Source organism: Astatotilapia calliptera, chromosome 22 (assembly GCF_964374335.1).
Source record: "Astatotilapia calliptera chromosome 22, fAstCal68.1, whole genome shotgun sequence".
NCBI classification, from domain to species: domain Eukaryota; kingdom Metazoa; phylum Chordata; class Actinopteri; order Cichliformes; family Cichlidae; genus Astatotilapia; species Astatotilapia calliptera.
The window spans coordinates 6170632-6186891 of record NC_137442.1 but is presented as its reverse complement, the minus strand read 5'-3'; the positions used below and the strand labels follow the sequence as shown (position 1 = coordinate 6186891).

Genomic DNA, 16260 nt, shown 5'->3' with positions numbered 1-16260 from the left:
CTTTTTTTCATTCTAGCAGAAGTACGGGACAAATTGTGTTCCTTTTCACCTCAATACCTTTTTCTTCTGTTTGTCTGCCCACAGCCCGATGGCCAGTCCAGCTGTGCTCTCAACTCAGCCACCATCATGCCCCTCCAGCTCATCAGCTGGGAACGTACACCTGGACCAAACCAAACCGTGAAATAATGAGGGCGGGGCCAGAGGCTGACTGGAATTATTCTGTGTTGCCAAAAACAAAACAAAACTAATGCTAGGAAACAAACACGTTTATAAGTACTTTGTGAAGCATTTTTTATGGTTTCTTTTCTTTTTTTTTTTACGTACTAATAGAAAGTTTTCATCATTTTCCCCCTTACAGGCGGCCCTCGCCACACATATTGATTTAAAATTAATACCAATCAATCCACTGAGAAACTTAACGAGGTTTTATCCACTGGAGGGAGCCCAAACCACCACGATTCAGTGAAGCTCGGCGAAATCATATTTGATATGTATTCCTCATCAGTTGCACAAAAACAAATTTTAAAATTTGTTCTGTGCCTTTAAAGACGCTGTAACCTCACCCCAGAGGCAATCTGTACCAAACAGCTAACCCCAGATTAAAAATACATAAATAAATTATACATTGTATACCCAACATAACTACACCTGTCATAACATAAAAAATAATAAAGATAAGATGAACCAAACTTTAACCCTTCCCTTCATCATTCATGGTTCATATGAAGATGTTTTACTTTCAGTTTCGTTGATAACCCTAAAGGGTGCGTTTACCCCAGATTTAAGTGACGTTTACTCTCAGAGTAAATTCTTATTGGCTCAGATGGAGCCCAGTGGTGACGTACCTCCTAGTTCTCCTCCTTTTCTCCTATTTTAGCTTTAGCTTTTTCTGGACAACTGAAACATAAAGTCTGTCAAAGGTTTGCATGTTTATGGTCACAATGAAGGTCATCATCTTCTTTCTTATCCTGGGGATACAGGGAGCAGCGGCAGGTCAGTTTGACTGACGATTTCTGTCGAAAACTGTTTGACGAGTCCCGTCTTTAAATCGTTCATGACGCATTTTTAAACGTTGTTACTCTTCTGTCTCTCCAAGCACTCTAACAAATAAAACATCAGGGAGGAGGCCTGATGCTAATCTGGTGACAATAATCAAAACTGTTATTTTAAAAACGGAATACCATTTTAATTTTCACAAGGAATTAAAACATTTTCACACAACAGCTCACCATTAAAGTTCACTAAAGTTCATTTGACACAAAGTATCTGTAAAAAAGTTAGATGTTTAATTATTTGTTCAGCATAAGCTGTATATAAAGAGCCACATGTCATTAAATGGAGTTTATTGTGAATACTTTGTTTTTTTCTGATGTTATTGCTTCATTAACAGCGCAATGAGGTGACTTTTGTCATCCATCCATCCATTCGCTCCCGCTTCTCCTTTTCAGGGTCGCGGGGGGTGCTGGAGCCTATCCCAGCTGTCATAGGGCGAGAGGCGGGGTACACCCTGGACAGGTCGCCAGTCTGTCGCAGGGCCAACACACAGGGACAGACAACCATTCACACTCACATTCACACCTAGTGACAATTTGGATTATCCAATTAACCTATCCCCACAAGCGGGGACTTTTGTTGTTAGGTGTATAAATAAAATTGAATCGAATTCAAGTGAACTGAATTGAGATACAAATTAAATAATTATTTCTTTATAATTGAATACAGTTTATGTATGTAAAGTGCCAATACACTTTACATACCAGCATGAGCTAATGTTGGTATCACTGCTGAATGATCAATAAGAAGCTGGAAGTGAGAAATGCCAGAAAAGTTTTGCAATTTAAAGACACTCAACCTCAACCAGTGAGCGCTAATGAGAAGTTTTAAACTCACTATGTGCCTTGGTCACTAACACTAACAGATAAATCCATGTACTTTTGATAACTGAAAACTCACCTGCAAACTTAATTAATGAATAAAAGATAAAATCCAAAATGCTTAAGATAATATTCTCAGAATATCAGTTACTTAACATTAGCTTTTTATTGATAATGTCAATCAAAGATATTGGAAGTAAAGCTTTCTGTAACAATTTTAAGCTTTAACAAAATCCATGAGAAATAAAATAAACAAAGAAAAGCATCGATATTGATATTTAGAAAACCCAACACTGAAATTCTGAAAAAACAACAACAAAAAAACAAAGTCTGGACAGTCACATCAAAAGAATTAAATCAGTTCCTATAATTTGTAATATAAAAAATGGAAATAGAAAAGAGAACAACTCACTTTAGAAGTCATGCTGCTTTATTCAGAAGAAAGAAGAAACTTAATCGAGTTTATGGTTAATTCAGCAGCTAACAAAAGCAAAACAGATTAGAAGTAATGTGTACTTTCTTTAACAGTGAAAATGAAAATATAGTCAAATTAAAGTTATAATGAGTTCAAATCATTCACCCAGGGCAGCGGGGGACGCTGGAGCCTATCCCAGCTGTCATAGGGGGAGAGGCGGGGTATTCATAAATCTATTTTGTGTTTATTGAAGGGACAGCAGGATTATTACAGGATGTCTTTAACGTGCTGCAGTTTTTCTTATTGTGTTATTTTAAAAAAATCAAAAAAATCTGTGTTCCTGAGATCTCACAACATTAACTGTTTCTTACAGTGACCCACTCTCTGAAGTATTTCTACACTGCGTCCTCTCAAGTCCCAAACTTCCCAGAGTTTGTGACTGTTGGGATGGTTGATGATGTTCAGATTAATTATTATGACAGTGACACGGAGAGAGAGGTGCCCAAACAGGACTGGGTGAACGGTGCAGTAGACCCACAATTCTGGGAGAGGAACACTGATATCTCCAGGGGTTCCCAGCAGACGTTCAAAGCCAACATTGAGATTGTAAAGCAGCGCTTCAACCAAACTGGAGGTTTGTTCATGTTTCATTTTTTTAATGATACACTTGCTCTTAATGTTTTCAGTGTGTTTTGTTTTCAGTAGTAAACAGGTTTGTATACAAATGAAAATGTTTCATTCAGATTACAGATTACAATTATTAACATAATAATTCATAATGAATGTAGAACTACAGTCTGGGAAGCTTTAATTTAATTCAAACAGCTTTAAGGACCATGTTTGTATGAACTGATATAATTTGTCAGTTAACTGGTTAGTTGATCAAAATAATTAAGATAAATTTGCGATATTTGCAGTTTTCTGTTTATATTTAGGATTTTTTTTGTCTCTGAAACCTTGATGATTGTTTTTGATACAATTTCTCAATAATTGATTAATAAGAAAATAATCTCCAGAAAATCAGCAGGATCAGAATAATCAGTCTGAGGTTTGAATATTTTACAATTATTGTGAACTAGTATTTGACTTTTATTAAAAACAATCCTGGACTGAAACTCTCCTTCAGTGGAAGCTTCTAGAAAAACCTCCGGACAGTTTGGTGTGTAGTTTCTCACAGTTAGAGGATTTTGTTAGAAGGATAACTGGTTGCAGTTATCCTGATCCTTAATACCCAGGATCAGGATAAGTGAACCATGTACAAAGGTTAACAAAGTTCAAAGAGGGAGGCATGAAGGACAAACTGCATGTTTATTCCTAAGCAGCAGCCACTAAGTGAACAATTTCCAGCCTTTTGCAGCCACAGGTGAGTACAGTCAACCAGTCATTGCTTCTTGGAGCATCACAGGATCCCAGGCAGCAATTGTCTTTGAGGGTTGACACACTGCAATCTGCATACAGGAGGGCTGGCACGAGTCTCCAGCTAGCCAGTCAGTGAGTACTGACACTCTTGGATTTGCTTGAAGAGAAAAGGGTCCCTCAGTCGCTCCGAGGCACAGGCACATGTGTGTTGGTCTTTATGGAGGCTGTTTTTCTTTGATAAAGAGAGTATGTAGAAATGTTTCCCCAGTATTTATCTCCCTAAGATGCTCACACTGTTCAGTGATGATTATCTGTAAGTGGCTTCCATTGAGCCAAAAACAACAGATGTTAATATCCTCTCTTAATATGACCGTGGATCAGTGTTTTCTTGTAAAGATATTGTCAATTCTTAATGTATGCTGTGTTCTACAGTTGTTCCTAATGTAAAGTCTTTTTTTCTGTCAGGTGTTCACATTGTGCAGCAGATGTACGGCTGTGAATGGGATGATGAAACAGGTGAAGTGAACGGATATGAGCAGTTTGGTTATGATGGAGAGGACTTTATAAGCTTTGACCTGAAGACAGAGACGTGGGTTGCTCCTGTACAACAGGCTGTCATCACCAAACATAAGTGGGACAGTAACAGAGCTTTCATCACACAGAGGAAGAATTACCTCACCCAGATTTGTCCTGAGTGGCTGAAGAAGTATGTGAACTATGGGAGGAGCTCTCTGATGAAAACAGGTGAAATCAAATAACATGCTGGTTTTTGGCCAGAACATCTTCATATGTTCCTTTTTCTGACCATTAAAACATAAAAGCATTGACACCCTCGCCCCATCAAAAAAACATCACAGTTAAATTTTCTCTTTCTCTCATTTCCATTCACACATTGACATTTGCCTCTTTCTACCTTTCTCCTGATTTCTCTGTTACTCCTACATATTAATTACAATTGTTTATTTTTTGTTTTTTTATCATATTTTCCTTTTGCCCCAATTTTCTCTGGCCCAATTTATCCACCATTTACACACTGACATTTATAACCAGTCTCTCCCAGCCTCCATTTCTTTATCATACATACACATGCTAATAGGCTTTTTTAAAGCCTTAACTAAGGCATTGAAATTACATTACATCCCACAGGAATGACATTAGTATGTACATAATAGTAATATAGCATCTATCTTTCTCTTCTCTCCTTAGTTCTTCCCTCAGTGTCTCTCCTCCAGAAGACTCCGTCCTCTCCAGTCACCTGCCACTCTACAGGTTTCTATCCTGACAGAGCTGAATTGGTCTGGAGGAAAGATGGAGTGGAGGTTCATGAGGGTGTGGAGAAAGGAGAGATTCTCACCAACAATGACGGGACCTTCCAGATGAGTGTTGATCTGGATCTTTCATCAGTCACACCTGAAGACTGGGAGAGGTACAACTGTGTGTTTCAGCTCTCTGGTGTGAACGAGGACATCGTCACCAAACTGGACAAAGCAGTGATCAGGACCAACAAGGGTAAAAGTGATGAAGGTAGGAAACATGCATTTAGTTTACTGTAAAAATGGTGCAGTTCACGTGGTTTTATTTGAGTTTGATGAAAAGTTTAATTCCTCCCCCATTGTATACAGATTTATTAAGTGTTTCATACTGATACTGATTTGTTAATTTCTTAATAAATATTAACATTTAAAGTTTTGAGCGCTCTGATTCAAATTATTGCCCACTTTGCTGTCTTTTCACTGTTTATTTAAATTTGCGAGTATCTTTTTTCCCCGTATTTTTATTTAATTGCCAAACTGAAGTTTGTCTCTTTTAACGTGTTTCATTTGTTCAGGTTATGGTTTATTTGTTGTTGTGTCATCTACAGGAAATTTCCTCGCCAGGATCTTTGCGACCATGAAACAATGGTTCTCGCAGTGATAGCTGTAATTGGTTTCATTGACTACAAATAGAGAACAGGTGAGAGACAAAAACAGAAATCCCTTTTACTCGATGGCTTATCCAAAACAGAATAAGCTCCACAAGGGCCAGAGTCACCGTTCCATAAGAATAGGAGCTGTGTGACAATGTGAGAAAAGATACGATATATAACATTTTATAAATGTAACTGAAATTATTTTTTCTTTGTAATTGAGAAAAACGTCCCCCATCTCATAAGTAAAACTTGTTTCTATTCTGTTTTCTCTGATCCCCTATGCCCTGCGTAGAATAAAATGTTTTCTGTATTTTATGTTAAATAATTTTTTCAGGATCATTCTTGAGAAAATTTCAGATCAGAGCAGGACGTGGACTAACAGTGTGTTTGTGACGTGACTTTCTGAGTCTCTAGAGCAAATGATTCCTAAAGCCTAAATGACAAACAGCCCTGCAAACAGTGAGATTACTACATTTACTATTTTACTTCTTTTTTGTGCTTCAAAATCACAAGATCATTGCTTGATTGAACTGGGAATGTTAATATATCTTATTTTGTCTTTTTAGGTTTATGGACAAATTTTGGACTGAAACAAGAAGCATCAACAAGCCTCATTTGCCCCCATAAACTGTGACCTCATCAGCTGTTCATCATTCACATCATAAAATGAAGTGTTAAGATCTAGTTATGTTGTGGATTTTTTTATGACATATATACCTGTATACACTGGACATATACTCACATATATACTATGTAATCACATATATTCGTATACACCATACACACCTATACTGTAGTGTTTTATATATTGGAATCACTGTGTTAAGCATTTAACCTACATGCTCGAAATCACAAGACCCATAAATTGAGGTCAAATATTATCTACATTTATATTAATAAAGTTTGTGCCACTTGTTGTATGAGCACATGTTGATGAATACTGTTTGAAATGTAATAATTGGGATCAATAAGTAACCTCTGATAGTGTTATGGCCAACCCCATCCAAACATAGGGTTAATTCAACTTGGCACTGCTGAGGATGCACCTGAGACTCTTTTCTCCCAAAGTTGTGAAAAACCTTTCTTTATCAAATATAGTGGCCCACCTCAAACCAGAGTTTGCCAAGGTTGTCAGGATGATTAACTGTTATCTGTGAGATTTGTAGACTTTTGGACTCACTCTGGCCATAAAACTGACAAAGGGACCCAATTAAAAATGATGGATGCTGGGAATAGGGCTCGGAAAAGTTATGGAGTAGCCCAGAAGGTTAAGTGACACAAGTGTCGGAGATTAAAAAAGCTACAAAGTGCAAGTGGGTTTGACAACCGCTTGGGGGGAAAGGATTGACAAACATATTACATCAATAATTGGGGTAATATTGATATTTATAGTGTTAAGAAAGTACTTATTAGTTTAAAATTAATACGGTCCAAGTAAAACACAAGGAATGGAAAGTTACCAAACAGCAGGAAGAGGGATCACTGATCCCATATAAAGGAAGGTTGGATATGCCCCGGGCAGCTTTTTTTCCTGGCTGTCATTTTATGTGTCTCTGCTGTTTGTGCTTAAAGGCTCTACACCCTTCGCTTTGCGGGCTTGCTATATGCTGTTGTGCGGTATTGTACTGTTTTGCTGTGCATATAACACTGTTTAATAAACTCAGTTTTAAGAATTCTACTCTTTTCCAGAGGATCTAAATTGATGAAATGGTGCAAGTTAAGGTGGTTTTGTTTCATGGCTGCCATCAAAGATGAGTTTTGACCTGCTTGATTTTGTTAATCAACCTACTGTTAAAAAGATTGAATTGTGCCATGAAGTGTTGCTGCTCACTATAAACTTTTGGTACCAAAATATGGTGTAAAAAGGGACATTAAGCAGGCATTGCTGGAGGGGTTAATTGAGTTGGGTATCTTAATTAGCCCTACTATGACTGAGGTCCCCTTTCAAGACTCTTTAGCTCCCCCTGGAACCTCTGCTTATCCTGTTTTTTCAGATAGAACGGAAAAACAAGCTATAATTGCTACACCTCCGGGTACCCAAGTCAAGCCAGATGCAGCTCCACAAACCCTGTCTCGCTTTAAGCCTTTCTGTGCAGAACCCCAGAAATCTAGCAGGGATGCAAAGCTTAAGGTTCGCTTACTTCATTTACAGATAGAGGCCCAGGAGAAGGTGCAAAAAGCAGATTATGATTTCCGGCTACAGATCCGTAGGCTTGAGATAGAAGCTGAAAAGGAAATAAGGTTAAAGCAGCTTCAAGTAGAAGCATTGAAGATATCCTCAGGGCAGAAGACGCATGCCACTTGAAGAAACCCCAAAAGTCTGACAAAAGTTTTGAAGTGAGCAAGAACATTGCATTAGTACCTACCTTTTTTGAGTCTGAAGTAGATTCATATTTTAATGCTTTTGAAAAGATGGCTACTGCTATGAACTGGCCAATAGACATGAAGTATTTTACTTCAGTGTAAATTAGTGGGCAAAGCTCAGGAGGTGGTAGCTTTACTTTCCTTAGAGCAGAGTATGAAATGTGAAGTGTTGAAAGAAACAATTGTACGTTCCTATGAACTGGTACCTGAGGCCTACAGGCAGAAATTTAGGAATCACAAGAGGTCTAGCAGCCAAACATACATTGAGTTTGCACATGAAAAGAGGATCTTTTTGATAAATGGTGTGCTGTTAAAGGAGTTGGTGATGATTATGAATCACTGCACGAGTTAATGCTATTGGAGGATTTAAAAAATTACCTGAGAGAGTCATAATGTTCTTAAATGAACAGAAGGTGACGTCAATGTCAAACAACACGTAGGAATGTTTTTTGTTTTTTTTTTACCCCTAAATCTCATCCAGACAAACCCACAGCCTTGCACCCTGCACGGTTTGAGTCTGGTCGCTCCGCTGCTAGGCCAGTGAGACTACATTGACCTCCCCGTGAGCTCACCTCCGCATGAGGGTCATCTCATTACAGAGTGTCTGGCATAAAAGCGCAAACAGCAACTCTCCTCACAAACAAAAGTGTGGGACTGATTAAAGCTACAGAGAATGGAATGACATTGCAGCCTGACTATCACCACCCTGATCCCTGTTTCAAACCCTTCATCCTTGAGTGAGTAGTTTCACTGACTGGGAATCCGAAAGGTCAGCAGCCAGTAAAAATACTGAGACACGGGGGCCTCTCAGTCCATCATTAGAGAAGAGATCTTACCATTTTCAGAGGAGTCATTCTGCCAATCTAGTGTCATTGTCCAGGGAGTAGAACACAGATTCATATCTGCCTCTTTGCATACGGTTCACATCCAGTCTTCCTTAGTTAGTGGGATTGTTAAAGTTGCTGTTCATTCTGCATTGCCTATCAAAGGTATTGACTTGCTGGAGGCAAAGTCATGCCCATTCCTGAAGTGTTAGACAGACCGGAGCTGAATCTGGAGTCTACCTCAGCATGACCAGCCTGATATTCTTCCAGCTTGTGTAGTTACAAGGGCTCCATCAAAGTAATGTCCTGACTTGGCTGATTCCTTTGAGGTCAGATCTCTCTAGTGATGCTGTCACATTTAAGTCTGGATCTAAGGGTCAGGCCAAAGTTCCACCTGCTGATAAAGCACAACCAGCCCTGCATTTGCCAGTCTCCCGAGAAGAATTAATTACAGCACGGAAAAATTCCCAATTTGTCCATCTACCAGCTCTTAAGCAAAAATGAAGACCTTCGTTGTTCTGAGTGTGATTTTTCTTGGACTATCCGAAGCAGCAGCAGGTGAGTTGACCCATGTAGTTATCTTCTATAATAACAGCCGAACCAGCATTGTGTTTATGTGAAGGGAAAAACCTTCTGAACAGGTGGATAGCAGTGTGTAGCCAAGGAAGCAGAGGCAAGTTTAAAAAAACAAACAAACAACAACAACAACTTTAAAAAAATGTATTTACAATTTAAAAAACTAACAGTAAATACATAAACACCTCTTCCAAGGGGGTCAAAACATTGAAGAAAAGAACAAAATATCAAAATTATATTTAACAAACAAAAAACTAATTCAGCTGTGGGTGAAGTTATAATCCCAAACCATAAAAGTTAGTTTAAGATGAGTGGAACAGCCAGCGTCTTGGTTTTGCTGGTAAACTGGTTAACACAGTGAACAGGATTTATGAAGAGGTGCATTTGTGAGTATATTTATGACTGTTTTATGATTATAGTATCTACATTATAGCTTTTTTAGCGCACTAAAATATCTTTATAGAACTCTAATATTTTAATTCTGCTACATTTTCTGCTGCCCCCATGGCCAGATCTCTTTAAAATATAACCATCCCATGACTTGCTCATCATCCCTCCCGCTACACTCTCTTATTGTTGGTAAGGCTCACCCTGATAGGTCAAAGCCAGAGTCCTTCTGGGGCATGAACTCTCGCAGGATGGGGCTATCCTGGGCAATATAAACTGAGTGCAATGCAATGACTGTCACAACTACAGGGATTAAAAACAGAACTATAAAATTATAAAACAACTCATGCAAAACCAAAAAACAAGCATGACATTTACACCATGTGTGTGCACCTGTACAAAGTATGCTGTAATGGCTGAAAGATTTCAGGATGTGAACATCATATGTTAATAGTCACCTACATAATATTTCACAGATAAAGTGAATAAAAAGACATTTTGAAATGGATCAAATTATTATAAATCTGCATATTTGTGAGGTGTTTGCAAAAATGTATTAATGAAAGCAAATTTTAAGGTTTCTAATAAAAACTATGATGATGGAAAATCTAATGATAATCACAATCATGTTTCTGATGTTTAACAGTATACTCCTCTGTGTGTTATTTTCTTGTGCCACAGTTACACATTTGCTGCAGTACTTCTACACGGCATCATCAGGAATTTTCCAGAATTTGTGACTGTGGGCGTGTTAGATGGGCAGCCATTCACGTACTATGACAGTAAAATAAAAAAAGAGAGTCCCAAGCAGGACTGGATGGCAAAGAGTGAAGGAGCTCTGTACTGGGACAGACAGACTCGGGCATCCATCGCGGATGAGCAGATCTTCAAAGGGAACATTGAATTTGTGAAGCAGCGCCTAAATGAAACAGGGGGTGAGTAATGAACAGGCGTTTAGAAACATCTGGGATTTTGTGATTCAGTTTCTATAAAATCCAACTTTCAACCACTAAAACTTAAAAATGTTCCATTCACACTAATTTAATTGTTTAGCACTAATTGACAGCAGCAGTGACTTTGAGGGACCAAACACACAGGAGACAGTTTAATGAGGTGCAGAAGTGGTTTATAAAAACAGAGGAAGTCCAATCTTAAAAGTAGAGCAGGTCTGTCTCTGCAATCCAAACTGGGAACGCTCCTATAGTAGTGAGGTTAAAGCTCGGCCTGCTACCACAAGTAAGCCTGTAGTGTGAGAAGGACGATAATATGATATGATGAGGGCTTTCAGATTTGATGGGGCCTGATTAGGACTTTGGATGCTGTCTTATTATTTGGTTTTTGGTTTGTTATCAATTTTATTTTCACATGTCAGTTTTTAGTAGACAAAAAGTTGGATGGAGGATTTTCTCTCTGCTCCCCTCCTATTGGTCAAATAAACTGTAAGCTCTGAGATTCAATTCAATTCAATTCAATTCAATTCAATGTTATTTATATAGCGCCAAATCACAACAACAGTCACCTCAAGGCGTTTTATATTGTACAGTAAATCGTACAATAATAGATAGATAGAAAAACAATCATATGACCCCCTATGAGCAAGCACTTTGGCGACAGTGGGAAAGACAAACTCCCTTTTAACAGGAAGAAACCTCCGGCAGAACCAGGCTCAGGGAGGGGCGGGGCCATCTGCTGCGACCGGTTGGGGTGAGAGAAGGAAGACAGGACACAGACAAAATGACAAGATGTGACCACAGACCTCTGTTAGCATTCAGGCAGTAGCTTTCACTAAAAGCGTATCTACAACACTATATACAAACCCAACAGTTCACTGAAGACACACATGACAATTTGTCGCTAAGGGTTTGGAGGCCAAGGACAGGTTTGCTGCTGATGTCAGTTACTCCCAGGGAACAACTGCTGCAGAGGGTTTTTAAAGCGGCCACTTGATGATGGGAACCAATCAGCAGCTCCCATCTCTCAAATCATAAAGAGCACCTGCAGAGACACTTAAAGGCACAGAACACACATATGGAACAAAATCCAGACATCTTGATTCAAAATATGGCCAGGACCGTTACATAATAGTCAAAGTCATGATTAGTCCATCCATTCACTTCTCCTTTTCAGGGTCGCAGGGGCTGCTGGAGCCTGTCCCAGCTCTCTTAGGGCAAGAGGCAGGGTAAACCCTAGACAGGTTTCCAGTCTGTCGCAGGGCTAACACATAGACACAGACAACCATTCGGCAATTTATGGGCAATTTAGTGTTTCCAATTAACCTATTCCCACTAACTGCATGTCTTTGGACTGTGGGAGGAAGCCGCAGGACCCCGCAAACACAGGGAGAACATGCAAGCTCCATACAGAAAGACCCTGGCCTGATGGTGGAATTAAACTCAAGACCTTCTTGTTGTGAGGCAACAGTGCTAACCACCGTGCTGTCATGATTAGTTTAAGCTTTAAATACTGTATGTGCCTATATATTATGTATATAGGCGTGTAACCTGTAGTCCTATTTATATATGTCTATAGAAGTGCAGGTTAGATAGGGACTCAGAGTGTAGCATCTCAGTCTGTTTCTGTTTTTTCTCTGTAAAGTTTAAACTCTGTTGATGAGAGTTTGTTTTAATTAGTTTCCACTGAACCAGTAAACAGCAGGAGAAACAGTAGATCCTCTGTTTCAGTGACTGTCGATTGGTTGATGTGTCTGTATTGAGATGAGACTGTGCTGCAGCTTTGCTCTGGTTCACTGTACTGTTTCTGTCTTTCAGGTGTGCATGTTTATCAGGAGATGTATGGCTGTGAATGGGATACTGAAACAAATAATGTGACCGGCTATGATCAGCTGGGTTACGATGGCGAGGACTTTTTGGCGTTTGACCTTAAGACAGAGACGTGGATCGCTCCAAAGCAACAGGCAGTCATCGCTAAACAAAAGTACGACTCTGACAGAGCTCTCTCAGCCAGACAGAAGAACTACTTCACTCACATTTGTCCCGAGTGGCTGAAGAAGTATCTGAACTATTCAGGGAGCTCTCTGAGGAGAACAGGTGCAATAACACTGGATTTTAACTGGACTTGGAAAGACAATCAATCAGCTATAGGTTGATTGATTGTCAACAAACATACAATTTGTAATAATAACAATAACGAACACTTATATTTTTTCAACAGTTCTTCCCTCAGTGTCTTTCCTCCAGAAGTCTTCCTCCTCTCCAATCACCTGCCACGCTACAGGTTTCTATCCACACAAAGCCAAACTGTTGTGGAGGAAAGATGGGAAAGAGCTTCATGAGGGTGTGAACAGAGGAGAGATCCTGCCCAACAATGATGGGACCCTCCAGATTTCTGCTGATCTGGATCTTTCATCAGTCAAACCTGAGGACTGGAGGAGCTACGATTGTATGTTTCAGCTCTGTGGTGTGAATAAGGACATCATCACCAGACTGGACAGAGCAGTGATCAGAACCAATGAAGGTCAGTCTGCTCTCAGAAGTGATGAAGGTCAGAAGCACACATTTAGTTTACTGTAATATAGTAATAGTGCATAGTAAAGGGCAGTTCATGCAGTTTTATGTGTTAAAAGATTTTGTCAGCTTATTTCACACTTAAAGTCTAGACTGGGACATGTTTCCCATCTTCCCATCAACCTGCTGAAAATAAAAGTGAGTTGTATTTCCAAACTAAGAACATAAAAGGAATTTAAGACTCTTTACCAAACACTAATGCTTTTTCCAAAATCACGTTTTACCTTGTGAATGAGCAGCCACAGTTAACAGAGTATAGTTACTCCACAGTTTTATAAGACGAGTAGAGGTAATGATTTGATTTTGGAATCAAGTTTACTGACTAAATTAAAAAGGATGTTTTTATTCTCAGAAGTTCAGTGGGCACAAAGACATCAGAGTTAAATGTGGGTAAATAAGCACCGACATAGTGAATATATTCAGATATGAACAACAGGTAAAGCATATAGTGACAGACTTATTGTCTATAATCAGTGCTGTTATCTGTTTTGATTGGTGATCTTCTCTATCCTGTTTCATCTGTTCAGGTTCTGATTTGTTTTTCTTTGATCTAAAGGAAATTCCCTCTTCATGATCATCCACATGATTCTTGCTCTGGGTGTTCTTGCTGTGATCACTGTGATTGGATTCATTATCTACAAAAAGAAGACAGGTGAGAGGACAAAGCAGATTTTGTAGGACTTTGAGTTGATGCTTTCTTTTATTCACATTGAACACTAAATCTGTTTGTGGCGGGGTGTGGTTGGCGGTGCTGCTGCAGGGGAGGTGAACGCACCTGCAGGGCATCTGCAAAGATGCCTCGCCGGGTTAAAAGTGTGCTGGGTCCTGGATTTCAGTGTTGTTGTTGTTGTTGGTGTGTATGTTCGCGAGCAACTGGAAAGCTGCAACCGCATGTTAACAGCAACCGTGTGAATAAAATGATGCTGAAAAGCATACAGATGTGGTCGAGTCTGTCATGACTTTATCACACTGTTTCATCCAGCAGTTATTACAGTAAGGCTCAGAGCCAGAGTTTACTGAGAATGACTGTTGGATAATAAGACAAGATCACAGAGTTAAATACATAATGTTTAACAAACCCTGTTTTTTCCTTTCTTTCATTACAGACAAACGACCTCCATCTCGTAAGTGAAACCTTTCTGATCTGTTTTCTTTGAGTTATATGTGCACTCTGTAGATTAAAAAGTTTTTCAGATCTGTCAGTTGTTTGTAAAAGTGTTGTGGACTAACGATGTGTTTCCGACCTACAGCTGTAGAAAACCGTGAGGTCCAAGAGAAAATGATTCCTTATGAAGCCTAAATGACAGACATCACTGCTCACAGTCAGTTCATACATTAAATGGACTTTTTCCTGGGTAGTGTAACAGCCTTCCAATGTATTGGAGGTCAAGGTTCATCAATGTGGGGTCAGCTGGCTACCTGGCTACACTGAATGAACAGATTTTTCCATTAATACATTTTGTCTTCCCTGATGACACGGACAAGATCCTGATGCCAGGAGTCATCAGGCTCAAGTTACTATTGAAGTGGTTCATGAAACATCATTTTCACACATGTGCATTCCACTAAAATAAATATGTGAAACAGTATAAGCTTAATGAAGTAAATGCATGCCATCATCAAAGTTAAAGGCAGTTCAGTGAAACATTAGTGTGACTTTTGTTGGCCAGAAACTGTAAAGCTTTCATAAAATGTGTTCCGCTTCCCCCCTTTCTTTTTTATCTGGTTTTTTTTGGTGTGATTTGATTTTAAAAAATCACAAGGTACTTTTTATTTAGTTTTACAATTGTTGCTGTTTTATGTAAGGTTGGGTGAGATTTTTAAGAGAACAGGACAGATGTTTCACTTCTGTAGTTTGGATAAATATTTACACCAATAAGAATGTTTACAAAAACACCAAGCTGACAAAATTAGAACAAATGTTTTTGCTTTAACAGTATTGTGGGTAAATTCTCAATTTGCAGTTCTTTTGCTTTAATGACTTTAATGTATTACAATGTAAATATGCTGATTTGCAGAAATGAAAATAATGTTTTCTTGTTTTTTCTTTTTAAATTTCTGTGTAAATTTTTGCGCTGAAACGAGGACTGTTACCTCGTTACCTCTAAACTGTGAATCATTGTTTTTCCATCATGCTTGTTGACTTTAATTTAAATTAAATATTTCCAGTATCAGTTGTATAAATGTAAATATACATAAAGAGAAACACACAGGTCCACCTACATCTATGACACTTATATACTCACAGGGTTTGGTGATTTATTTCCCTTAACGTAACATTTGTGGATTTTCACATTTTTAACTGGAGACTTTAAATCACCGAATTTATTAGAGTAAACTATTTTTTAACTTATAAATCTGATGATAAAGGTTACTTCATCTCTGCCCTGGTGTGTGAGGACTGGCTCCACTCTTGTCTTATTTTATCTCAGTGAGAACGCAGGACAGGAAATGGATGGAGTTCTTTGTCACTGTGTTTAGTAGCTTTTCAATAATGCTGTGAACACATTTTTCATTCCTTTTGTTCCCTGTGTGCTCACTGACTTTGCCTCCTGTATTGTCTGGTTTTCCTAGTTTTTATTATTTTTTTCTACCTTTATTCTTATTTTGTTGGACAAATTTATCACCTTTTTATATAAACCTGTTTAGTTTTCTTTCAAATGTCATTTCAAATATTTTGAGACTGAAGTGTGTTTTCAGCACTAATGAATGCTGATGAAATACTTCTTGTACTTCAGTACTTTAAGGGTGTTTTTCTCTCTCTTGTAAACATTTTTTTATATCTGGTGTTTGTTTATTAGATAAATGTAAGTATTGTTGTTAATTTATTTTCTATGTTTGTTATGATGATTTTTAATAAAATCCACAATATTCTTAATTTTTGTCCTGTTGTGAATCCACATTGAGTTTATTCTTCCTATGTGACTGTAGCTACAGTTTCATGAATATTTGCTTTAATATTATAAACTATTGTATAAACTAAACTATAAACTATAAAATGATGTAACTAAAGGGGAGATCTGACTTT

The 16260-nt window shown here is 38.4% G+C and overlaps 1 protein-coding gene and 1 pseudogene across 6 annotated transcripts in view; both read left to right on the top strand.

Annotated features, from left to right (window-relative positions):
* Nucleotides 1-16260, top strand: part of LOC113015191 (class I histocompatibility antigen, F10 alpha chain-like) — a 134074-nt gene that overhangs the window by 26584 nt on the left and 91230 nt on the right. Inside the window, exons 2-7 of one of the 5 annotated variants that reach the window (XR_013904507.1) lie at nucleotides 2663-2923; nucleotides 4114-4392; nucleotides 4855-5172; nucleotides 5510-5601; nucleotides 5892-6016; nucleotides 6124-7235. Coding sequence is in view for 4 of the 5 variants with exons in the window: in XM_080296018.1 (XP_080152144.1) it covers nucleotides 927-993; nucleotides 2663-2923; nucleotides 4114-4392; nucleotides 4855-5172 (925 nt within the window). In the remaining variant the exon portion in view is untranslated. Of the gene's footprint in view, nucleotides 1-90; nucleotides 994-2662; nucleotides 2924-4113; nucleotides 4393-4854; nucleotides 5173-5509; nucleotides 5602-5891; nucleotides 6017-6123; nucleotides 7236-16260 lie in introns of those variants that run through there. The other 4 variants (XM_080296020.1, XM_080296018.1, XM_080296017.1 and 1 more) reach the window with 4 other exon arrangements.
* Nucleotides 9246-16110, top strand: LOC113015385 (class I histocompatibility antigen, F10 alpha chain-like; annotated as a pseudogene). Its single transcript, XR_013904508.1, has 7 exons — nucleotides 9246-9303; nucleotides 10390-10643; nucleotides 12477-12755; nucleotides 12880-13182; nucleotides 13789-13884; nucleotides 14339-14356; nucleotides 14483-16110. The product of XR_013904508.1 is annotated as a class I histocompatibility antigen, F10 alpha chain-like (transcript).